The sequence below is a fragment of the Arachis duranensis genome, chromosome 3, assembly GCF_000817695.3.
Source record: "Arachis duranensis cultivar V14167 chromosome 3, aradu.V14167.gnm2.J7QH, whole genome shotgun sequence".
NCBI classification, from domain to species: Eukaryota; Viridiplantae; Streptophyta; class Magnoliopsida; order Fabales; family Fabaceae; genus Arachis; species Arachis duranensis.
The window spans coordinates 128330031-128354657 of record NC_029774.3 but is presented as its reverse complement, the minus strand read 5'-3'; the positions used below and the strand labels follow the sequence as shown (position 1 = coordinate 128354657).

The window sequence follows — 24627 nt, the reverse complement described above, 5'->3', positions numbered from 1 at the left end:
ACATAATAGAAAGAGATGATGCACGGACACAATTCATAATCAAATTAATAGTGATGATAGGAAAACCAAAAGCAATGAGAGTACTCTCCAAAAACCTCCAATCCACCCTATCATACGCTTTTTCAAGATCAATTTTAAAAGCAAGAGTACCTTTCTTGGATTTTGTGTGCTTCATGAAATTCAAAATTTCTTGTGCCACAATAATATTATCAGGAGCACCACGACCCGGAATAAAACCTCCTTGTAAAGGACTAACAATATCTGGAAGAAAAGGCCGAAGTCGGTTAGTCAATACTTTGGTGATAATTTTATAAACCACATTACACAAGCTAATAGGCCTGAAATCCTTCATAAAGGTAGGATTATCAATTTTAGGAATAAGCACAATCAGAGTTTCCATGATGCTAGGATTTAAGAACTCTCCCAAAAAAGCGCTCCGGACAATATTCTAAATCTCAGTGCCTACTATCTCCCAATATTCTTTAAAAAAATAAGCTTGAAAGCCATCTGGACCAGGAGCCTTAAAAGGGCTCATACTGAATACTGCTGACTTGACTTCCGCAAAAGAGACAGGGTCAATTAACCTAGCACAAGCCTCAGTGCTTAGAGTGGACATCAGAACATCCCCTTAACAATCAACCTCAACCTCTTCCGTTGTACCAAAGAGATTCTTGTAAAAAGAGAGGGCTTCTTCCTGGAGAATATCTGGATTAGTAGACCAAGATCCATCTCTAACATATAATCCATGTACTCTATTATGGTTTCTACGCACCAAAGTCTGAAGATGAAAGAATTTAGTGTTTCTATCCCCATACTTGACCCACTGCTCTCTAGATTTCTGGTACCAAAAAAGTTCCTCTTGCAATAAAAGCCTATTATAATCTTCCCTCAGTTCAGCTTCTTTAATTCTCAGAGATAACACATCGGTAACCTCCAAACGCCGTTGAATCTGATCAATCTGATATTCCAGCTTATTTTTTCGCACAAAAATATTTCCAAAAATCTTTGAGTTGAAGTCCAAAGAAGCCTGTTGAACCATCTTAAGCCTTTCAGTAACGCCTCCAAACTCTTGATTCCAAGCCTTACTAATAACATGTTTATAAGAAGGATGTGTTGCCCACGCAGCTTGGAACCTAAAAGGACGAGAACCTTTCACTCTGGGGCTACCATGACAACGAACTAAAATAGGACAATGATCAGAATGAAGCCTGCTAAGAATTTCAGAATAACCCTCAGGAAACATTGACATCCACGCCTCATTAACTAGAGCTCTATCCAACCTTTTAGCCAAGTCCCTGCTAGCCTGAACTGCTCTATACCAAGTATATTTCCTACCAGTCACTTTAAGATCAAAGAGCTCACAGTCATCTAGAGTTAGTTTTAAATTTAAATATACACAAAATAATTACATTCAGAAAATAAATAATAAGACGAAAAAATATTAGAGAGAATATCGATATTTTTCCGAATATTTAGGGAAAAAAATGCAATCATCACTCAATTGAAAAAATAGAGACAAATTATATGGCAAAAGGATTTTTTTTTTCCAAAGTGAATCCTTTGTTTTTTTTTTCTCATTTATCTTGTCAAGTTTAATATCTCATAAAAAGCTTTTACTCGTATATTTTTATTTTACTTACAAATTATATGATTGTACAATAAAAAAGTACACTTTTTATATTACTGTTGTTGGTTGGAACAGATAGTATAAAATTGTTCCACCTATAATTTACTGATGATATTATTCCATCTGTAGAGGAGACTATTAAGAATTACAAGCGACTTTTTGCGATGTTTTGAGCTGATGTCAGGATTTAGGATTAATTTTGACAAGTTCAGTTTGATTCCAATTAACTGTGATGAACAGTGGGTCTAGCGCATGTGCAACTTGTTGGGTTGTAAGGGGGACACCCTTACAGTTAAATACCTTAGAATCTTTTTAGGAGTAAATTCGAGGTTGGTGAAGACCTGGAAGTCTATTATAGACAAAGTGGAGGAGAAACTCAGTCTGTAGAAAGTTAAGGTGCTAACCAAATCTAGAAAGTTGGTGCTCATTAAATCAGTCTTAAATAGTCTGTCAGTATATTATTTGAGCTTGTTCAAGATGTCGAAGGCTATTGTTGAGAAACTATATCCTTGCAAAGGAGATTCCTGTGGAATAAAGAGGATGGTAGAAATGGTATAGCATTGGTAAAATGGGAAGTGGTGCAGGCTCCTAAGAAATTAGGCGGGTTGGGAGTGGGCGATGCTATGCTCCGTAACACAACACTATTGTTTAAGTGGTGGTGGCGGTTTGCAAAGGAAGAGTGCCCCTTGTGGAAGAAGGTCGTATACTCGTGTAATGGTTTGAATCCCAATGAGCTCTTGTCATATCAAGTGCTACCTACTAGAGGAGCCATATGGAAGGATATTTGCCAGCTACCAATCACGAATCAACGTATAAGGGTTAAAATGGTTACAGGTTTATTTATGGAGATTGGTGATGGGAGACGAACACGATTTTGAGAGGATGTATGGTTACTGTGTGGATCTCTGAAGGATCAGTTCTCAAGGCTTTTTTCTATTTCAAACCAATGTGGATCTGTTATTGGGGATTGCGGGTTTTGGAATGGACTAGAGTTGATTTAGAACTTCCAATGGAGGCGAGAGCTTTTCCAATGAGAGTTGGAAATCCTGGGTCAATTACATGAGGCGTTGAGATCTGTGAAATTAGAAAAGAACCGAGAACATAGAGTGGTATGGAAATATGATAGGCAAGGTGTCTTCTCAACTAACTCATTTGTGCAGGTGCTACTGGAAGAAATGCTGTCAGAGGAGGTGACCCATTACAGTTTCACGAAGACCATTTGAAAAGGTTTGGTACCACAAAGGGTAGAGCTATTTGTTTGGTTTGTTGTGATCGGTAGGGTGAATACAAAGGAGAGGCTAAGTCCGTTTGAAATTATTCATCCGGAAGATAGTGTCTGTGTTTTCTGTAATAACGTGTTGGAATATGTACATCACTTCTTTCTAGGCTGTGCTTTTACTACTTGGCATGTGTGGAGTGCTTGGATAGCAGGATTTTACCGTCAATGGTCTTATCCGAGGTCGATAAAAGAGCATTTTTTAAGTTGGACAGAGAAATTGAGAAGTCCGGAGGATCGAAAGAAGCGGCTAAGGTGCTTTTGTGCCATCATTTGAAACATTTGGTTAAAAAGAAACATGAGAATCTTTGAGAATAAAAGCAAAAGAAGCAAAGGTGTTGATGAGGTCATCAACATGACCGTGACTAGCGTTAACGAGTGGACAGGTGTTGATTCTTTTGTTGTTGATAGTAATGTCAAAGATGACATGAGAATTTTTAGTTATCTGTTGTGTTAATTTTATTTGTTTAAATAGAATTGTGGTGTTTATTTAACTATGCATGCTGTGTTGAGCTTTTACTTAAAAAAAACTGGAAGACGTCCCACAAAAGCACCTTGTACTAACTTGTAACGATTTCTTTGTACTATTTTTAATTTTTATAGAGGAAGAATTGAACCATTCCCAATCTTGATTATTTGTTGAGGTTTGTGGTCAAAGAAGCGCATTGGTACCTCTTGAACGGTATAGCTTGGGCCGTTTGATGTCGAATGGAATTGAGTTGGATTACAACCATATTTTGAGCCTTATGAATAACAAACCCAAATTGAAGCCCATCAAGGTCGCTGTTCGGTCGTTGTCGGGTGAAAGATGATTGGGTAACGCTCAGTGTCTGTAGGACCCAAACGAAGCTGTGTGCCTCACTCAAATTTATTAGGCCCAAAGTTGTGAAACATGTTTCTTTGTGCCATCCTCTTCCTCCTTCTTCTTCGTCTTCTTTACCATACATCATCATCTCTCTCTTCCTCTCACATAATCAACCAACGTATACTCTTCTCTTATGCAATCCCCAGAACGTGCTCAAAATCCCGCGTTACGCTAATCATGCACCAATTTGGGCTCTTAACCGTTTCCTTTGTCGGTTCACGCGCTTATTCTCTCTTCTTTCGACAGACGCAGAATTAGCAGCAGCTCAAACTTAGAAGCCAACTCAATGGCCAATTGGATCTCCTCCAAGCTCAAAGTCGCCGAGAACATTCTCCATCAGGCAAATTATACTATTCCAACAATGATGCCTTCTCATTTTGCTACATTTTTTGAATTCTTTGTCATGGTCAATTAATTATCCAAATCTAGGGAATAGCAATGTCTACATGTTAATTTGATTTAACAGCATGTTTATAATCTTTTTTTCCTCTATTGCATTTTTGGGAATTTCGTAACGGGCGGTTCAGATCGACCAGCAAGCTGCTGAATCTCTTCGCAAGAACGAGAGGCTTGAACTCGATGAACCCAGTGCCATTGACGTTGCTCCTGCCAAATCAGGGGGTTCCGTGTCTCTCAAGGATCAGTTGAAGAAGAAACCACTGGAGAACAACGACTACCGTGGAAAGCTGCGGAGTGATCCCAATTTTAGCAAGCCAGCTCCACTTAACGCAGCTAAGCCCTCGTCCAAACCTAATCCTAACCCTGCACTCACTGATGGTGATTGGACCGAACTCCTCAGCTCTCCAACTCAGCCTACGGCTCCTGGGAGCAGCCAGGGTAATGGGGTACCTTCGCCTCGTTCTTTGACCAAAAATAATAGGAAGCACAAGAGTTTGTCGTCGGGGTTATCGGTTTCAGATGTCAAGAGGAACCCAAAAAGTGTTAATGGTGCTTCAAGTTCTTTGCAGAGGCTGGACTCTGTTAAACAAGTTAAACCGAGTGGGAAAGTTAGTGATGATGGGAAGGAGTCTACCTCATCTGGTTCATCAGAGAGGCATTCCAATGTGGAATCTGAGACTGATAATAAGTGGATGAGAGGACAAGAATATACTAGTAATAAGGACACTGTCAATAAGGTTGCGGTGGAGACAGATGACAAGGAAAATGAACAGAATCATCATGGTTTTAGTTATAGGAGCCTTTCTCAGCCACAATCTTTGCAGGCCAATGACAAAGTGGATGCAGAAACAATACCTGAGGTGGACAAAGGTAAGATTGCTGGAGATGTTGCTCAAGGTCAATTGAGAAGTGCAATAAAAGAAAGGGATGGGCCTCAAGTAGTCTTGGGACATCCAACATCTGATCATTTGCAAAGGGGTTCTTCCATGGCAAGTGATGATGGGAGTTCTGATTCAGATACAGATTCTGACTCAACATCTGATTCTGAAAGTGAACGCGAGAGGGAGGAACGGAGAAAGAAGAGGGAGAGGATCCTTGCTGAGAAAGCCGAAGCTAAAGCAATGAATACCATCAAGGAACTCGAGAATATGGTGGCCAAATTAGAGGGGGAGAAGCAAAGTATAGAGAAAATACTAGAGGAGCGAGCAAAACAACAAGCACAGGAGGTAATCTTACCACAGTTATTAAAATTGTTCTTTATTATTATTACTGTCAAATCTTGGCAAAATTATTGTAGTTTCTCCTGCTTGGTATTCTTGGTGCTACGACAGGAGAAATAAATTGACTTTTCCAGATTCAGTATAGGAATTTCTTCTAATGAGCTTAAAATTGATTTAAAGATAACTAGATGACCGATTGCTGGTAGTGTTTTTATTTGTATTGCTTATTTGTCTAAAACTCATTTTTCCTTCATTCAGGCTTCACAGCTTCAGACCAGCATGATGGAAACAATGGAAGCTGCTGAGTTAGAAAAGCAGAAACATAATAATACCAGAATGGAAGTTCTTGCACGATTAGCTAAACTCGAGGCATGTTAATTTAATTAGTTTAAGGATTAAGCCATTTTATTCATATCAATTGGAAATGGTAATGTTCATATGATGTATAAGTATAACTGGCTACACCTTTGGTAAATAATTTATAATGATGTTTAAGCTCCACAGATATCTAGGTAAGCTTATTGTTGATAAAGTTTGGACTGGTTGCATTGTTGCAGACTGCTAATGCTGATCTTGCGAAATCCCTTGCAGCAGTGCAGTGGAACCTTGAAGTAGAGGTGTGTTTAAATTTAGATCACTTTCCACCACCAAATATTATCCGCAGAATTATAAGCTTTGTAGCTAGTATTGATAAAATGTGTAAATTTGTGATTAAAATCAGACCTGCTGCTAATTATCACAAGGATTTTTATTTGAGTACTAATATTTTGATTTGAGTATTAATATTGTGTATGAAAGCTGCTAAGAGCCAAATATCCTAGGATCTTATACCCTCTTACAGGGTTTAGAAAATTTCCCAAGTTGTTAGTTGGACTGGAAATATAAAGCCAAATGAAGTTGATTAGTCCAATTCCTGAAGATGATGTGGCTGCAAGTGTAACTGATTTTAGAATTAGAATGAGAATGTTGTTTTGGAATTTAATCAACTAAACGTGTCCTTTGCTTGAATTCATATATGATTTTTATCCCCGAGTAATTCTTATCACTGGGCAACAATGCTGAATGGGTATTAACTACTAAACGTTTTGGACCAGGTTAAACAAGTGGCTGAACTAAGACAGCAAATTGCATTTAAAGAGTCGGTTCATGAAGGTACTGCCCCTTTGCAAATTCATCAACTCATTATGTGATACATTATTTCCTTACAACATATACTAGTGTTTTTCACTGGACTTATTGACTACCAAAGTTTTGTACCCTGCTTTGAACATTTATTAAAATCTTGAAGATTATAAGAATTTTTAGTAAGGTTTGCAAAAGATTAATTTAGGCCTAAGGTTAATTTCAAGCTTATTGAATATCATATACATATTACTTTGGGCATATTCTATTATCAAGAGACTGGTGAATATTCACTATTCAAAAGTACTAAATGCTTTGGACAGAATAGGTGGTTAGTATGCAATCAAAGGACTTCATTTAGGTGTGAAGCAAAGTTATGCTAGGCTACTATACGATACAGGCCCTTCATGTCTTCAAGTAGATTGTTCTTTAACCTTGCCTAGGAGTATGGTTGATATAGAATATGTATTGATACTGGATTTCTATTTGCAAGGCATGGTCAGTAAAAGATTAAATTTTTTACACATGGTTGCACTCTGATTTGTTAGGCTCCTAGCTTAGTCAAATTATGTTGAAATGAGCTGGTCTACTAATAGGTTCATGATGCTTTAAACTTTTGTAGAGCTCAAAAGGAGCACGAGCAATCTTCATCAAGCTGTAGCTTCACAAAATCAAGTAAGTTATGCTATTATTTTCTGATTTGGGTGCGTAAATATTTCGATTACTTTTGTTTACTTTTCCTGAGCATGGGTGTCTTGAGAGGGAGTCTCTGTTATTTTATTTCTATTGACCCTAATCCTATCATATTTTTCTTTAAAATTGTTATAGCCACTGGCTTTTAGTTGGATAGCCTTGAGTCTTGACAGTTGTTTAACATTTATACTGATTCCTGAATCTGTTTAATTATGCTGATGTTGTAGATGTCTTCAAAAGGAGTTGAGTTTGAAAGAGAAATTCTTGAGGCAGAGCACTCTATAATTGGTGATAAAGTTACACAATTACAAGAAAAGGTAAGCTTTGGAACTTTTCAACTGATCTATATTTTGATTTTTCCCCCTTGAAGAGCTTTTGTCTTTCAAATGCTGTATGTTTCATTATTTATAGTATCTGTTCTTGAATAGTCTTCTATATATCCCATTTCCTCTAGTTTGTGGTATCTATATCTTAACTGAGCCTATGTTTACATAGTCTCTCCCAAGCCCGGAAAAACAAGAAAGGTTGTGTTAGGCTTGCGACAACCGACGTAAAACTTTGTTGCATTCCTATGCATGACCACAACGCAATGACGTTGTTGGATCCGTATAGAGTTGTCTTAGGTTTGCGACAACTAATGTAAAAGCATTGTCGCATTCTAGATTTATATAGTCGACCCCACCTAATGGGAAAAAGCTTTGTTAAGAGTGGTATTCTACGTCTTGGATTTTTTTAAAGTGTCTTTGTTCTTGCTTTTAAAATTTAACCAAGTCATGTTTCATTATTGGAGAAAAGGTGTTTACCCATATGGGGTTCAAATTTTACTTTGCATGGACTGAAATGCGTGCTTAACAATAATTGAGATGTGAGGAAAATTGTCATATTTAACAGAGTTACAAGGGCTCACCCCTTACAAAGTTCCTACTTTTATGGAACATTTTGGAGTTTTTTACTTCTAACGAATTGCAGTATTTTGTTAAGATTTCATTTAAATTTGAAATGTAAGTTTTCATATTTCGTATTTATATTAGGCTTCGTTTTTGCCGTGGAATAATTTCATCTGCATATTCGATATACTTTTGTACGTCATAGGCGCGGAAGCTGGAAGCTGACATTGAAATGACAAGGAAGGAGATAGAAGAACCAACAGAAGTTGAAGTTGAGCTCAAGCGTAGGCTTCAACAGATGACTGATCATTTAATACAGAAACAAGCCAAGGTGCATCTCTTGTACATTTGGCTGTAATATTTTTACAATTACTCATGACTCCCTGTCTCCAAACAAAACTTGACTAACCAGTCCGAGTTTATCCAATTGGTAGTCAACAGAACCCTCCTTACCTGGTTCTTAGAATTCAGCTTATTAAAAATGAATAGAAAAGTATTAATTTTTGGATATTTTCATTCAAATACCTTGTTAGGACTTCATAAACTTGCTTGTTCCGGACCACTTTACATTCAAACAAATTCTTCTTGTCAACAGGTTGAGTCACTCTCCTCTGAGAAGGCAAGTCTCGTATTCAGAATTGAGGTATTCTTTCTGCTGAGGCCATGGTTCTAATTCTTGGAAATGGTCATCTACTTGAGTTACAATTTTATGAATAAAAATTTGCAGGCAGTGTCAAGGTTGCTAGATGAGAATATGTCAGCATCAGGTGCACCAGATATGAATTCTGCTTCCTCATCTGGTGACTTAGAATCAGGAATTTGGGAGCTCTCCAATTCAAAGCTGAAGCCAATCTTAAAAGCCAGAATTCATTCTGGCAAGAAACAATTGGGCTCGCTGCTTCAACAATTAGATTATATATTTGTCACGGGTGCAGTCTTTTTGAGAAGGAACTCGACTGCAAAATTATGGGCACTGGTTTACCTTGTTTGCCTTCATTTCTGGGTGATATATATCCTGATGTCACATTCAGGTTCAGGGCCATCCAATGAGGCTAGGTCGGGCGCTGTGATCTCATTGGATAATATTAATAGCACTGGGGGATAGTCATGTTATATCTTTACTTATTTACATCAGCTTTTAGGAGGTCTTCTGGTATTGGTCACCTGGAATATATTCTTTGATTTTACCCTATACTACATCAAGCACTCACAATGGACGTGTAATGAATGTTACAGTAGGTCAGTATCACTATGGCCATGAAATTTAATACACCAATGAAGCATTGCTCCAGACCGCTATGTCCTGGCATGTGTTGGAAAAGATGGGCGAATAGGCCTTGAATCTTCAATTCCGGTAACCATGAGTGGAGTTGGTGGTGGTTGTGACCTTAATATGGGGAATTTTCTTTTATCATTTTTTTAATGTACAGTGCAGCAGAAGATGTGGTCACAGAATTAGCCCTCTGCCCCCCTAGTATGTTTGGAGAGGCTTGATTGTGCAACTCGTAAGTTGATACCATTGCTAACTTTAATATTATCTCAATTCAACAGAATTTGTAGGCTATTTTTTTCACCCGTTTTGTTTTTATCATTTCCTATTCGTATGATGGTATGACGCGTGTACATTAATAATTCGAATAAAACTGCGGCTTCGCTATAATGTATAGTAAGTTGAAAGAGATGGCAATGCCATGTGATAAATATACTTTTGATTATCGATTTGCATCAAACAGAATGTAACTGCAATATAACAAGATGAAATAGTTGCGGTGCGCTTTACGCACCTCATATTGCGTGTAGTGTAAATATCCAAATTAAAAGGCGAGAAAAAGAATAAAAGAGAAGAACCTATGAGAACAAACCCGAAGATGGCAACTACAACCTTGGTTATTGGTATGGTGTATCATTACAATGCATACCAACAAAAGAATCGCATGAGTTGATAGAAGCAAGTGCTAGTCAATTTTCTGAGCATTGCTGCTTTCCCCGCTGCTTGTTCTACACCTTACAAAGACAGTAAATAGTTTAGTAACACTTATCATTGACACTAACTATAAAGCCTTTGCAAATCATTCATTCAGAGCCAACAGAAAGTGAAACTTGTAAACAAGTCCGCATCAGAAGACAATGTAGCCATGCAAGGTTCTCAACAAAGTTAATAGTTAGAAGACTGGCTCTCAGGTCTCAGAGTTGTTATGTTTAAGGCTTTTGCATGCAATAACAAACAAGCTTAGAAAATATCATCTAGTTTCGAGCATAATCTAGTGCTCTTGAATAATATCCTAGTTACAAATGTCAATAACTCTTTTCGAACTTTTTCATTAGACACTACATGATACATCAGGAACACAATCCTGAATATTACTCAACATAAGTATGACATACCCACGCTCAGGAATCCTACCATCGCAGAATAGATTTTTGCACAAAGTGTCATGCAAGTGGAATTAGAATTGCTGCTCACCAGTCTAGTCCTTCTTGTGGAAGATTACGACTGTAGAGTGGTAATTCAAAGAGGAAAGTTGTTTTGAACCACAAGGGCAAGTTTCCATAGATTGGTGGTGGCAACGGGATTAAAGGGCTGAAACATTGAATTGGCTTAGTGTTATCTCTCAACAATACACTGAATTAAATAACATTGAGGAGGTGAAACAAACCTAGTCCTCCGTTTGTATATCCTGTATCCATCTACATTTCCAAACTTCTTATCTGCTGAATCCTGCTTCCATTATGCAATTAATCATCGACAAAGGCAAAAAAAGGTGGCAGCGTAGTTTTGACCAAATTCGGTAAGAACAAACCTCAAGCATTGGAATGCCACTGACAAAAAGAAGCAACAAAGTGAGAAATATTGGTCCAATGATTACCAACCATTCTGCTCCCTTCAGTATTGGTGTGGATGCCACAAAAATTCCCCACCAAAGCAACATCTGAGTTAAGTATTCATGAAGCTCCATTAATTCTTGACTAGAGGTTTAAATAAAAGAAGAATATAATAAGCTACAGAGCAATATTAATTTGAATTTCTAACCAAAGATGCAAGCAATATTAATCACAGAAAGAAGAAGATAACATAATCATGTAGTAGAGTAAACATAAACATGGACTTTTCAAAGTTTGATTGAAATCAATAAGATGAAAGGACTAACCTCACCAAAGTAGTTTGGATGGCGAGAATATTTCCAGAGACCAGAATTGCACCACTTGCGTCTATTTTCTGGAGACTGTTTAAAGCGCAGCTTCTGATGATCCGCTGTACCTTCAAGTATAAAACCCACAGCCCACAAAATCCATCCTATCACATCCTGAGGCTGTATGAAAGGATTTCGGTTGCTTGCATTAACCACTGTAACTGGTAAACTCACTGTCCACACCCACACAGCCTGCAATAGTTGAAATTAAATCAAACAAACACAAACACAAACTCCCAACTTGCATATGCAAGGTAGATACATTCTTCCAAACCTGAAATGTCCAGAATATGGCCAATTTTCCCAAATTATTCCGCATTTCGTCAAAGCGTCGATCCTCTCCCCACTTCAGAATCCTGACGACGGGGGTAATCACAAGTTAGAGAATGGTACTTTACTGTATTAATATAAATTATTTGTAGGGTTACCTGAATAAGAGAAAAAGGCCGAGGCGAAGACCCCATAATACAACAAAGAAAGAGAGGATTATCTGTGAAGGTAGCGTTTGAATAAGCGAGCGACGATACAAAAGAGAAAGGAGATGGAAATAGAATGTAATTGGCATAGGTACCTGTCGAAAATACCATGATCCCTTGAGCAGGAGGGTCAACACAGCAATTATTATGAAATTGGTACTTCCTTCAAAGGAAAAAAAAAAGGGTGAAGAAGACGGAAGGAGGAAGAATGAAGGAGAAGTGTGAATGAATTATACCGGCAAAATCAGTAACTTTGTCAAATTTGAGGAGGGCAGTGATGATGAAAAACACAAACTGATACCCAATCTACAAAAAAGCGAAATGAATATCTTGAATATGTTGTTGAAGAAAATGAGCAGCATGCATGTAGAGAGAGAAGAAATACAGTGAGGATGGCAGTGAGAGCCAAGAAGTGAGAGTCAATCACAGTTCCCATAGCTAAGCTGCCTGTTGCCTGTCGCTCTGCAGTCTGCACTGCGCTCAATTCATAATCGGATACTGTTATGTGGTTCACCTTCGGACACCATGTTATTCTTCTAATCTTTGCCAAAAGACCAAAACAACCCACACAAATTAAACCACATTAGTCAGAAAATAATTTCTTTTATTTATAAATTCATTTAAAATTTTATTATGAGACTTTTTGTATAAAGTTAGGAGGAAGTATAAGGAGCCAATAAAATATTTATTAGTATAAGTATTTAATATGAGTGGTATCATGACATAGTATCAAAGTTTTAGATTCGTCAAAATTAATTTAAATTTTTGGAATGAGTAGTTTTATAACATGAGATATTTATTATTTCTAGTACTCAAATGCTTATTCTGAATATTATGAGTGATATTTATTTTATAATTCATACAATCCACTATATATATTATACAAATATTTCATTAGTTTCTAACAGAACTCGAAAGATATTGATACTTGTGATTTAGTTATCTATTTAAGATTCTTTCATAACAATTCTTTTAATCATAAAAATTAATTTTAACTAATAAAATACGTAACAATTTCTCAACTATACACATTAGAAGAAAATCTACGTAATAAAATATAGGTTGATATTCTATAATTTAATACAGTATTCTAATAAGTTTCATTAATTTAATAATAATTTGTATGCTTTTTAAGTTGAAATTAAATTGTTTGAGGTGAGTCAATATTATCTCTTATTAAAATTTTTATTAGAGTAAATATAAAAAAGCTATATAAGAAAATATTATTGAAAAGAAATTTATTTTTTTCTTTAATAGTTGTCAAACTAAAATAAATGATGAAATAACGAAAAATTAGTCAAAATAATTTGTAGAATTTAAATTGTGTAACTGATTTTTTAAACTTATTACTTAATAAATTTTCTAAAATATAATTGAATAAGAATAACCATATCAAAGCATAGTTGTAATCTGATCGAACCGATCAAATTACTAAATTATTAAGTGATTGGTTCAATCGGTGGGTCGTTCATGAAAAAAAAATTGTGATTAATAATTTTTTTGTTTATTTTTTTAATTTGTATGCATTTAATTAAAATTTATTGTTAATAAAATATAATTAATTTAAAAATAAATAATTTTAAAATTAAAATAAATTGAATATAAATAAAATAAAAAATTGCTAATTATAATTTATATATATATTAGTAAAGAAGCATTGCAGTTTGGATGATCAATAATCCTTGTTGCATTCTTAGGGCAAAGGGTTGGAAATTGGAATGCGAGACATTTTGAAAAATTTTCCAAAACTCATCAACCTTGACACTTGGCATCGTTGGAGTACATGGAGTACGGTGGACTTGCAAAAACGTTGGTGCGTCGTAGATTTATTTTCAACTGCAACAGAGCGGTTTGATCCGGTCTAATTTTCACAAAATTTGATCAATTTTTATTGATTTGGACCGATTCTCAATTTTAAGTGGTTCTAATCTTGGATTAGACTGATATTAGGTCTAATTTATCAGTTTTTCAATCAAATCGACCTATCCAATTCGATTTTAATAACTATGTATAAAAGTAAAACACACTATGAAAAGTTGGAAACTCGTACATCATCCAAGTGAAGTAAAAATAAAGTAAATACATTTTGGAGTTGTTATTCTTAAATTCTGTATTTGGACAAAAAATTGGTATACATTGACTCAAATTGCAATCATTTGATATACATAACAGAAGGTGGAAGTAGTACAAGAGTAATATATTTATTAAGCAGGTGCAATGGAGACTCTTTCAACTTCAACAATGTAATCAAGTGTTGCAAGTGGAGGTATCTCAGTAGTGCCAAAATCAGCACCACTTTCTCCAAACCCTAGTGAAGGAGGCACGATCACTCTCCTCTTACCACCTGCCTTCATTGTTCTTAGCACATATTCTATGCCTTCACACACTCCCTTGCTATATGGCCTTGACCCCATCACCAGTGCCAGTGGCTTCTTCTCTGTTGTGTCCACAAACACTTGTCCACTGTCTTCCACTCTTCCCACTATGTCAATCACAACTAGATCCCCTGGTTTTGGTGAAGCTCCACCTCCAACTTTCAATTCCGTGTACCTGACCAGAGACAAGTATCATTCAGAAAATGAATATGACTAAGAAAAGATACAATGTGATTGAAGAAGCAACCTAACCTTATGCCATTGGGAAGGAGCACCTCTTGTTCTTTGTCAACGGTCCTTGTGTTGGCCTGCTGCTGAGAAACCTCAAAGCGAGTCTTAATCTGTTCAGAGATGACCCCAAAAGCAAGAAAGCCAACCCAAGCAAGGCCAGCTCCGAGACCAAATCGTCTTGTGAGGGAAGTAGCTATCCAATCTGTGGATTCAATCTTAGTGGGTTTGATAGACTTCTGTTGTTGTGATTTGGTAGAGACTTGCAGTATTTCCTGGTTGTCATTACCAGTTGTGCTGGAGGACTGAGGTGGTGGAGGTGGCGGTGGTGTTTGTGATGAGTGGATATGGTGATGAGTTCTGGAGGGAAGGGCAGAGAAGACCGGTGGGAAGTTAAAGAAGGTAGCCATGTATGTGTTTAGATTATAGGTGTATGGCTCAAACACAATTAGGTTGCTTCATACAAATATCACAAATTTGGTCTGGTCCCACCTTATCCTTTTCTTAGGTAGCATTTGGTTAAGGGTAAAACTGAGATGAGACCATGAGATTAATATTGTATTTGATGTCGGATATTGAACTAAAATTTGAGTCACTCTCTCCAAAATTCCAGTTTTTTGAGTACTTTCATAAATATAAAGTAGAGACACAGAATAATAAAATTTAAAAAATGGAGACTAAAACTTTAATAATATTTATTTTTAAAAATACCTTCATTTAACTTTTTAAATTCTAAATTTAGCCACAATTTTTAAATTTATTTTAAATTAAACATAATATTAATTATAATTTCATTCAATATATTTTATACCAACATAATATAGAAATTTAATTTAATCTTAGTCACTTAGTTTCAATATTTCTTTCAAACAGAGTCTTAAGGCCTTGACTCTGTTTTAAGTGGTAGCTCAAAAAATCTCAAAAGCAACAAAATTGACATGTTTTATAATTCAAATTTTATTTTGTATTGAGTTTTAATAGTTAACTATAAGGATAAGTATAGATCAGACTAATTAGCAAATAAAATGTTGTGTGTTGCAAATAAAAGATCTCTCTTTCTACTATTTGGACTTCATGCGTGACAAACTTAGTTTAAATATGCTAAAAAATAAATAGAAGAGGCCAGGCAAAGCTACATATTGGCCAACAACCTGCAACTTGTTTGTAATTTGTATGATAAAGTCATTATGTTTTAAGATAATTTAAGAGAAATTGATTTCAAAATAGTAGAAATTTAATAAATCATTCACCGTGATAATTTGTGAAGTCACTTATTTTTTTCCCACTATGATTGCTTTAAAGGATACTTTTTTGATAAAATGCTTTAATGGATAATTAAACTTGGCAATTTAAGTTTCACAGAAACTACACAGATATATATTACCGGTAGTACAATGTACACCAATAAGATGAAATTTCATTTTGATGAGGTTTTTTATTTTCTTCTCTCTCTCTCCTCCTCTTCTTTTTTGTTGTTTGTTTGTGCCAACTTCCTTAGTACCTAAAATTTATAAACTTATAATTGCATGCACGAATTGGTAACACTTGTCATATATGTAACACAACTTTAATCAAATTTGACTTATTCAGGTCAAATTGGTAAGAGTAGTTACTAAACTGGAAAACTTCAACCATAATTATACCTAATAATAAAGTCCCGAGCTTAAAAGCAGACCGGTAAAAGTTACAGACTGCAAAGGGAACTAACAAACTCAAGTACAACAATTCACGTTATATGTTCGAGTGATCACTGACCAGAATTATTCCCCACCCTTATCAAGAAAATAAAGAAGCATACCAGCGTCCCAAAAAAAACAGAAGCATACTTAACCATAACCTTCAACTCGTGCTGAGTCACTGAACATGCAACGGGAAATCTAAAATGGGAGCCAAATCATGTACTTTACTTATTGACACATACTCTGAATGAAAAACTAATAATTCGCCAACACCTCGGTGATCCCCGCCAAAATGAGGGTATGGCACTGAAGCTAGTTGCAGCTGCCACCTCCTGCATCATGGCCACCAGTAGGTCACTAAAACTGCAATAGGGCGAGAGTCCAATACTCATATGTTAGGAACGCCAAACTGAGAAATGACGGAAGCGACACCTCATGCTTCGTGAGCTGATAGATGCCTAGTTAATATACATTAAAATTTTAAAAGAAAAAAAAAGAAAAGTATAAAGGTAGACAAGAAATCATGTGGGAAAGAAAGGAAAAAAGAAGCATCACAACATCATTAGCACGTACCTGTCAACCGCGTAAAAAAATAAATTAAATTAGCAATGACAAAACGGGAGAGAAGTGCGATCACTGACCCATATGGCAACAGCTCATTCGCACTTGACGTTACAATAATCAACATCCTTAAATAAATAAATAAATAAATTATTCCATCAATCAAGTAGCAAGCAGTATTAGGGAAGCAACAATTATCTAACACGGATAACTACTACCACTTGACATTTAGAACTTGGTAAATTGACTAAATTCCCCTCCCCTTACTAATAAGAATTTGACCTACCTCTCTCTGATTCTGCTGAGTGCCTGGATTCTCCGCATCGCAAAAAAGAATCCAAGTAAGAGAGAGAAGGAGAAATGGTGGATTGGAGTGGCAGAGAGTCGAAGGCGAATACATAAAAAGAGTACTGTAAGCGAAGTAGACAGGATGGGTGGTGGTGGTGGTGGAACGCTCGTGGAAGGGATTCGACGCTTATTCCAAAGACGTGCTTCTTCAGCTATTAAAGGGGACGATCGTATTATTATCGATAATAATAATAATAATAATAATAACAATAATAATAATAATAGGAGCGATGTGTTGTTGGTGAGAGATTTGCGGGCACAATTGGCCTCTATTCCCACTAGCAATCAAGAAACTGAACTCACCATTGACGATGACTTTGATATCTCTGGATTGAAGCCCCTCAAAGTCCCTACCCAGATCTTCTTCAAACATTCTTCCATGGATCCCCACAAAAAGGTCCCAGATCTCAAACCTTTCTTCTCGAGATTGTAATTGTAATTTTAATTGTAATTGTAATTGTCATTCCCGATCACAGCATTGGCATTGGCATTGCCAGTGTGTACTGTTGTCCCCTTCCCTAGACCCTAGACCCTAATGGATTTTCTGCTTATCAAACAGGGTTCTGCAGAAGCTGAGTTTTTCACTGAGTATGGAGAGGCAAGCCGATACCAAATCCACGAAGTCATCGGGAAAGGAAGTTATGGCGTCGTGGGCTCTGCCCTCGACACTCATACCGGGGAAAAAGTTGCAATCAAGAAAATCAATGATGTTTTTGAACATGTATCGGATGCTACAAGAATCCTAAGAGAAATTAAGCTCCTGCGCTTGCTTCGCCATCCTGATATAGTAGAAATTAAACATATTATGCTTCCTCCTTCCCGTCGAGAGTTCAAGGATATCTACGTTGTCTTTGAGTTGATGGAATCTGACCTTCATCAAGTAATCAAGGCAAATGATGATCTTACACCTGAGCATCACCAATTTTTCTTGTACCAACTTCTTCGAGGCCTCAAATATATACATACAGGTATTATTAGGTTTTTTAATTTCTTATAATTAGTTCATACTGCCATCGCATTTATACTCATATATATATATATATATACACTGTTTATCTCTCAGCAAATGTTTTTCATCGTGACTTAAAGCCCAAAAATATTCTTGCCAATGCTGATTGCAAACTAAAGATATGTGATTTTGGACTTGCTCGAGTTTCTTTTAATGATGCTCCATCAGCTATATTCTGGACTGTAAGTGTACTATTGTGCATGCCATGTCAATCTGTTACTTGTTTACCAACCTCTTGCTGACTTAATTTACTTACTCTTACTAAGGACTATGTTGCAACTCGGTGGTACCGGGCACCTGAATTATGTGGTTCTTTTTTCTCTAAAGTAAGCTTCTCTCTACTTTGACAATACCTCTGGGTTGCTTCTGCAAGATACAACAAGATGAGTTTGCTTAAAAGTAATGGAATGGAATATCTATGTAAATGTAAATGTAAATTTTTAATCCTTGTGTTGTGCAGTATACCCCTGCAATTGATATCTGGAGCATTGGATGCATATTTGCAGAAATGCTCAATGGAAAGCCATTGTTTCCGGGTAAAAATGTGGTGCACCAATTGGATCTCATGACCGATTTGCTTGGCAGTCCTCCACCTGAGTCCATTGCAAGGGTTAGCTTTTCAAAGTCTAGTTTGATATCCAACCATATGACATGCCGCAATCATATCACTAAATTTGACTGTTCCTTCTGTCTTTGGGAATATCATTGTTAATCCTAATTTCACAGATTCGAAATGAGAAAGCTAGAAGATATCTTAGTGGCATGCGAAAGAAGCAACGAGTTCCGTTATCTCAAAAATTTCCAACTTCAGATCCATTGGCTCTTCGATTACTGGAGCGCTTACTTGCATTTGATCCTAAAGATCGTCCAACAGCTGAAGATGTTATTTTCCATTTCCATTATCTATATAGTTACAAATGTGAAATTTTATTGGTAATCACCAAGGGAAAGATTTCAATACCTCTGTGATGCTTGTGATTGCAGGCTTTAGCCGATCCTTATTTTCGAGGCTTGTCAAATGTGGATCGTGAGCCATCCACTCAACCCATTTCAAAACTTGAGTTTGAGTTTGAGAGAAGGAAATTGACCAAAGATGATGTTAGAGAGTTGATTTATCGAGAGGTACAACTATGCATTTCAGTCACTCTTGCTTCTATTTATTGTTGCTTCTTTATTGTGATAGTAACTAATTATACTATTGAAGCAAACAGATTTTGGAGTATCATCCCCAGATGCTCCAGGAATATCTTCGTGGAGGAGAACAAACCAGCTTCATGTATCCAAGGTAGATGTGCCGATATGCTAAATAGTTTATTGATTGCTTGATGCATATATCAAAATCAGACAGGCATGGACAGCCTGTCTGTTCTTTTCACAAGGCACGGTCTTTCATTACTGAAATATAATGTATTAACTCAACTGCTATTGTATACTTCTCACAATTCATAGTAATTTATAGCTACGATCAGGAGCCCTTGTACACACTTATTATTGTTGCACTGATATTTTGCTGGAATGCTGGGACTTTTTTTTCTGGAATCCCAAAAAGTTCTATTTAGAACTAGATCCTCCAGTAGCAAAACACCAACATACTTGTTTTATTTGTTACACTAGTATCATCATAATCCCTTGGTAGTATCTATTCTTGCTGATGTTTATCCTTATATTAGTTAGATTTTTTTATTCCTATGAAATTACGATGGTTAATTTTCTGTGATTCAAGTCATCTAGGAGCTAATATGTAATGAGGGTTCTTTGAAATTTCAAGCATTACATGCTTTAGTTTTTAGTTAGTAATTCTATATTATTTTGTTGCATAGTGGGGTTGATCGGTTCAAGCGACAGTTTGCACATCTTGAGGAACATTATGGCAAGGGTGAGCGAAGCACTCCATTGCAGAGACAGCATGCCTCCTTACCCAGGCAAGTGTTGGTTAAACATCTGGGGGAGCTTGGCAGCGTGCAGCCTTTTTATCTAGTTCTCTTCCAGATTTAATTCTATTTTGTTGTCCTTATATAATTTTAATCCAGATATGTTTGTTTAAAGATAAAATCTGGTTGGCAGAAATGCTTGTGTTCCTTTTTCCTCTGGTGTTTTCTATGTTATGTGTATTGACTATTGCTATTCAACGTTTTCCAGAGAGCGAGTTTGTGTTCCAAAGGATGAGAAAAACAAAAATGATGAAAGACCCAGCGGTTCAAATTTGTCTAATCCTCGAGAGTCTGATGCTGCTGGAAACACCAATGCAGAAAATGGGCCCTCAAAGCCAAACAACAGCACACGTTGCCTCTTGAAAAGTGCCAGCATTAGCGGTTCAAGGAGTTATGAGAAACCAAGTAAAGAACCAGAGGTACTAACAATATCCTTGCATGCGCAATATGATTCTTCAACCACTTTTCTGTTCCAGATAAAAAAAAAAAAACTACTTTTCTGCCCTTTTCTTTTGGTTTGTCTGGCTTATTCCATGGTTGTAAGCATGCACAGTTAGATGATCTCTAATATTTGCATTCAAAATTGTACTCGATGAAATACATTTCTCTAGCGCTTGTGTTGAATGTATTTGTTTTGCTTTAGGAGGAACCAATCGCCGAGGTCAATGAGGATATGGTAGATGGATTGACAGAGAAAGTTGCTGCTATAAATGTTTAGATAGGCATCTTCCTTCCCCGTCAACTTGTGTTGTGATCTCGAAAACAAGCGATGTGAATTACTACTACTGATCTGTAGTGGAGTATTTATACATGTATGAAAATGCATTGTGTACTATCCATGATTTATTATAAAACTTCGGGAATGGGCAGTTCTAGTTATGTTAGTTTCTTTCTTGTAACATTAGCAAAACCTGCCCCTCAATTGGCTTCGCATGTCTTGTAAGGTTAGGTTCCAGATACAATATACAAAACATTGATGTTCGAGAAAGGTGAAGACTTGTTGAAAACTTACTGCAATATACCTTTATAAAATGCACGAACTAACTACATAACATGGAATAATGCAAATGAGATCTCTATAGATCATACATGAATCAAGAAAGGGGAGGGCGAATAATGGTTCACTGTAATCTGTTAATTTTTCCAACCATACTAATGGGAGGGTGCAGTGGCAGATATAGAGTGAGTAAGAAATCAGAATTACAAATAAGATCATTGGAATATCGTTCACCTTCATTCTTGCTCGCATACAGAATTTATTAAGCTACAAAGTGATTGAATGGAAAGAAGGACAACACCTTAAATGTAGAGATGTTTTGCTAAATGAACAAAAATGAGTAAAATTAGATGAGCCACAACCGCATTTGCATCAAAATGATCAAACCGTGTTATGGGAGATGGGTATCCATGAATGTACCGATTTGCCATTCCACAAAAAACCAAGTAACCAATTTGAAGAAGGGTATATTGGTGACGGGCTTACCTGCTTCAAGGCCTTCCCAGGAAGTTGGAAGGGAGCATGCAATCATCAAGTGCAATGAGACCTGACTCTCGCATAATTCTGCCTTTTTTTTGTCAAATAGATTGAGCATCTTTTAATCTTAAGTATTATAACATCACAAACTCATTCACGGTCACAAATTCAATACATGCCTCAACTTTGGCTGACCGCTAAGTATTAGAAGTTATTTGGCTTACCAATGCGCTTTTTGAATATAAGCATATTCACTCATTCTAATGATCAATCTTATACTAGTGACATGTTACCAACTTATGGTGTAAGATTGATTATTAGATTGAGTGAATATATATCCAATGGCTTATATTCAAAGAATACATTCGTGACTCAAATAACTTTTTATACTTATCAGTTAGCCAAAGTTGAGGCGTGTACTAAATTTGTGTCCCTCATTCATATTACACACAATATTTAAAGATTTTCATTTACTACTTGACCTTTTCAAATTAATCCGAATGCAATATATTAAAAGGCACCGGATTTATTACTTTAACTAAAGCTTCAGTTGCATTCTGCTGTTTGTTCATATCCACTCTTGATGCAGGGCAGTACTAAAGGGACCGGGTTCACATGACAGCCACTACCACGAAGGCCTAATTAAGGGTGTTAGATAAGGAAAATGATATAGTGGCAACAGCTGGCGCTTCTTTTTTTTTTTTCTTTTTTGCCACTTGTTGGGATTAACGGTCAAAAGTCAAAACACTTTCTCATATAAAGTATAGTTATAACTAATACAAGTGATTAACCTGCTTGGTAAACACAGAGAGCCATTCAAACTACTCCATGAATTCTATTACAAGGATTACTTGGGATTTTTCAAATTTTCGACGCAGTTACGTTGCTGAACTTTGTACATCCGGAATACCCTTGTTAAATAGAATCAATGATCACTTTATTTATTTACTATAGGCTAAAATCCGTAATGAGGGCACGTGACATGATCCCGAAGCCAAAATTTTGTTGCATGACAATTGACAAGACCAATTTATTTGGCCTTCGGGTTTGGGTAGATAAATCTGTGTCAAAGTTCAGGAGGAATTCTTATCAGCGTAGACTAAACTCATAAACCTGGGTCCATCCATCATATTAGGTGAGTAAAGATAGAAGAATAACTTTGTAGTGTAGTGTAGTGTAGTGCAGTGTAGTATTGTCAAATAATTGATATAATTGTCTTCCCATTCTGTCCACTCATTAAAAATTCCACAGATGTGATGAGATGGTTAGGCATAGGAGTTTAAACACAGCAAGGAATAAGAGAGGGGTAATTAATAATCAAAGCAAGAAAATGAGGTAGCAATATCATAGTGCCAAACTCTGATAAACCCCAGCATCTCTTCAATAGTATGAAGAAGAGACTTGCCCTTGTGTTGTTGCTGTGCGCTGTGGTTCCATGCTATGTGATAAGCGATGCATCAACAGCAACAATACCCGCATTCCCCGAAGAGGAAAACGTTGAGGGGTGCTCTCTGAGGCTCTCCGACGAGCACTACCAAGGGATCAAGAATGCCTGCGGATCCAGCCTGGACCGCAGCAGGTGCTGCCCCGTGTTGGCTGCCTGGCTTTACTCTGCCTACTCCTCAACGGCAATGAAGCATGCTGCTGCTGATGCTGATGCTGATGCTGCTTCATCATATTCATATGACATGCCCTTGTTGCCGGATGACTCGGAAACGTGTGTTGCTGGTTTAGGTAAGGCCCTCAAAGACAGGGGAATCCAGCTGATGCAACCCAACGACACCTGCGATGTTGTCTACTGCTACTGCGGGATCAGGCTGCACCCCTTCACCTGCCCTCATCAAAGTTTTCACACCCTCCAAAACTTGAACTTAGAGAATCATTGTCTCACTCCAACTGCTTTCCCGCCTCTTTCTTCATGCTCCAACTGCTTGCATACCCTCTACTCTGTAAGCGTTCTTTTTCTTAGCCTGTCCACTTGCAATTACTCTCAATTATTCAACTATTTCCTGACACAATTCACATTTCCAACTACTACTTGCACAGATCTTGTCGCATGTGCCGTGATTCCCTTGCACTTGGTTTTCATTTCATGCTCAAAACATAAATATCTATGTATTCTTCAGAATCCTATTGTTATGTTTTTTTATTAATATGGATGTTGCATTTGATTCTTGTTGTTGCTAACAAATAAAAATAAAATAAAATAATCATAGCATAATGTGACACTGCAAAAACGTCAAGCCTCCATTTAGTTTTCTGAAAGAAAACAAAGAAAGCCGAATCTTTTTTTATAACAGTAGTGCATGCAATTTTGATTATTTGTCCAAGTGAGTGAATGTTACACCAACCAATGTGTAAGTGCAATTTACTAATTTTAATGTTTGGTAGTCTAATATGAAGTATTAATTGTTTCTACACAGCTTAAAAAGAAGGCTTCTTCAAATTCAAGCAAAGCATCAGAGAACAGGACCACCAAGATCCACAACAAAGATTGTGAGCTCATGGGGTTGACATGGCTTCTGGCCAAGAACACGACAGCATACATTCACACAGTTTCCGCGGTTCTTCGGGCTTTGATGCTTAATGCTGACGGATCCGACCCTCAATCCTGCACTCTGAACAGCGAAGGAAAGCCTCTCGCCGTCGATTCTTCCGAGATGTCTGATACTTCCTCGTCAGCCATCCTGCAAGCCCCAACCCTCCTTTCTTTGTTACTTGTTTATTTGATAACGCTACTTGGTATGCAGCACGTCATTGTCATTTTATTATACACCTAATTCAAAAACAAATAAAATAGATCTCCAACATGGCAACTTTGTAAATTTGAATGTCTGTTTTTGGTTGATGCATGTGTTTGATACAAAAATCATGGGGTGGGACATGTATTGCCATGTGGTAATAGTGACCAATGCCCGGATTTGGAGGGACAAAATTTGGATGTAGCGTCACTTGTTGCGCTGGCATTATTTTAAATATTGTGTTTCCTTCTTCATGGCCAATTTTTATTCTATTCATCACTTGTGGAAGGGTTAAATTAAAGAATGCAACATCATCGTCATCATCACTATTACACACCTAAAGATTGATAAGATACTACATCCAACTCAAAATCTTAAAGTAATAAGTTGATGAGTCTCTCATCTTATAAACTTCTCACTCTTCCTTTACTTTCTTTGATGTGAGACTAACTTCGAACACTCCTCACACTTGCAACATTAAGATGCACCTCCTCTCTGAATTGTCTCTTCTCAAGCTTCTCCCTT

General features: G+C 36.8%; 5 protein-coding genes across 7 annotated transcripts; 3 read left to right on the top strand and 2 right to left on the bottom strand.

Moving 5' to 3' along the window:
* The first annotated feature begins 3814 nt into the window (after positions 1 to 3814).
* On the top strand, positions 3815 to 9653 carry LOC107481888 (golgin candidate 2). The gene is made up of 10 exons (XM_016102238.3): positions 3815 to 4108; positions 4296 to 5393; positions 5646 to 5756; positions 5945 to 6004; positions 6482 to 6539; positions 7132 to 7184; positions 7430 to 7519; positions 8295 to 8420; positions 8685 to 8732; positions 8817 to 9653. The coding sequence occupies exons 1-10, from the start codon at positions 4055 to 4057 to the stop codon at positions 9192 to 9194; spliced, it is 2076 nt and encodes a 691-aa protein (XP_015957724.1). The 5' UTR covers positions 3815 to 4054; the 3' UTR covers positions 9195 to 9653.
* Positions 9654 to 9783: 130 nt separating this feature from the next.
* On the bottom strand, positions 9784 to 12310 carry LOC107481889 (uncharacterized). Of its 2 annotated transcripts, none has more exons than XM_016102239.2 (10): positions 12142 to 12310; positions 11993 to 12062; positions 11852 to 11919; positions 11709 to 11770; positions 11555 to 11636; positions 11239 to 11472; positions 10891 to 11019; positions 10747 to 10808; positions 10554 to 10670; positions 9784 to 10093 (listed from the first exon to the last, which is right to left on the bottom strand). In XM_016102239.2, the coding sequence occupies exons 1-10, from the start codon at positions 12190 to 12192 to the stop codon at positions 10045 to 10047; spliced, it is 924 nt and encodes a 307-aa protein (XP_015957725.1). In that variant the 5' UTR covers positions 12193 to 12310; the 3' UTR covers positions 9784 to 10044. The 2 variants fall into 2 exon arrangements, with proteins under 2 accessions (XP_015957725.1, XP_015957726.1); XM_016102240.3 differs by having other exon boundaries at positions 9784 to 10087.
* Positions 12311 to 13848: 1538 nt separating this feature from the next.
* Positions 13849 to 14808, bottom strand: LOC107481890 (peptidyl-prolyl cis-trans isomerase FKBP17-2, chloroplastic). Its single transcript, XM_016102241.3, has 2 exons — positions 14384 to 14808; positions 13849 to 14306 (listed from the first exon to the last, which is right to left on the bottom strand). Exons 1-2 carry the CDS (start codon positions 14767 to 14769, stop codon positions 13961 to 13963), a joined length of 732 nt encoding a protein of 243 aa, XP_015957727.1. The 5' UTR covers positions 14770 to 14808; the 3' UTR covers positions 13849 to 13960.
* A 1992-nt stretch (positions 14809 to 16800) lies between these two features.
* On the top strand, positions 16801 to 20875 carry LOC107481891 (mitogen-activated protein kinase 9). 2 transcript variants are annotated; one of them, XM_052259005.1, is made up of 11 exons: positions 16801 to 17344; positions 17507 to 17915; positions 18011 to 18138; positions 18223 to 18282; positions 18417 to 18566; positions 18683 to 18838; positions 18941 to 19078; positions 19168 to 19241; positions 19777 to 19869; positions 20087 to 20306; positions 20531 to 20875. In XM_052259005.1, exons 1-11 carry the CDS (start codon positions 17030 to 17032, stop codon positions 20603 to 20605), a joined length of 1818 nt encoding a protein of 605 aa, XP_052114965.1. In that variant the 5' UTR covers positions 16801 to 17029; the 3' UTR covers positions 20606 to 20875. The 2 variants fall into 2 exon arrangements, with proteins under 2 accessions (XP_052114965.1, XP_052114966.1); XM_052259006.1 differs by lacking the exons at positions 18011 to 18138; positions 18223 to 18282 and having other exon boundaries at positions 18463 to 18566.
* Positions 20876 to 22290: 1415 nt separating this feature from the next.
* LOC107481893 (uncharacterized GPI-anchored protein At4g28100) lies at positions 22291 to 24341 on the top strand. Its single transcript, XM_016102244.3, has 2 exons — positions 22291 to 23310; positions 23785 to 24341. Exons 1-2 carry the CDS (start codon positions 22750 to 22752, stop codon positions 24139 to 24141), a joined length of 918 nt encoding a protein of 305 aa, XP_015957730.1. The 5' UTR covers positions 22291 to 22749; the 3' UTR covers positions 24142 to 24341.
* Positions 24342 to 24627: the final 286 nt, after the last annotated feature.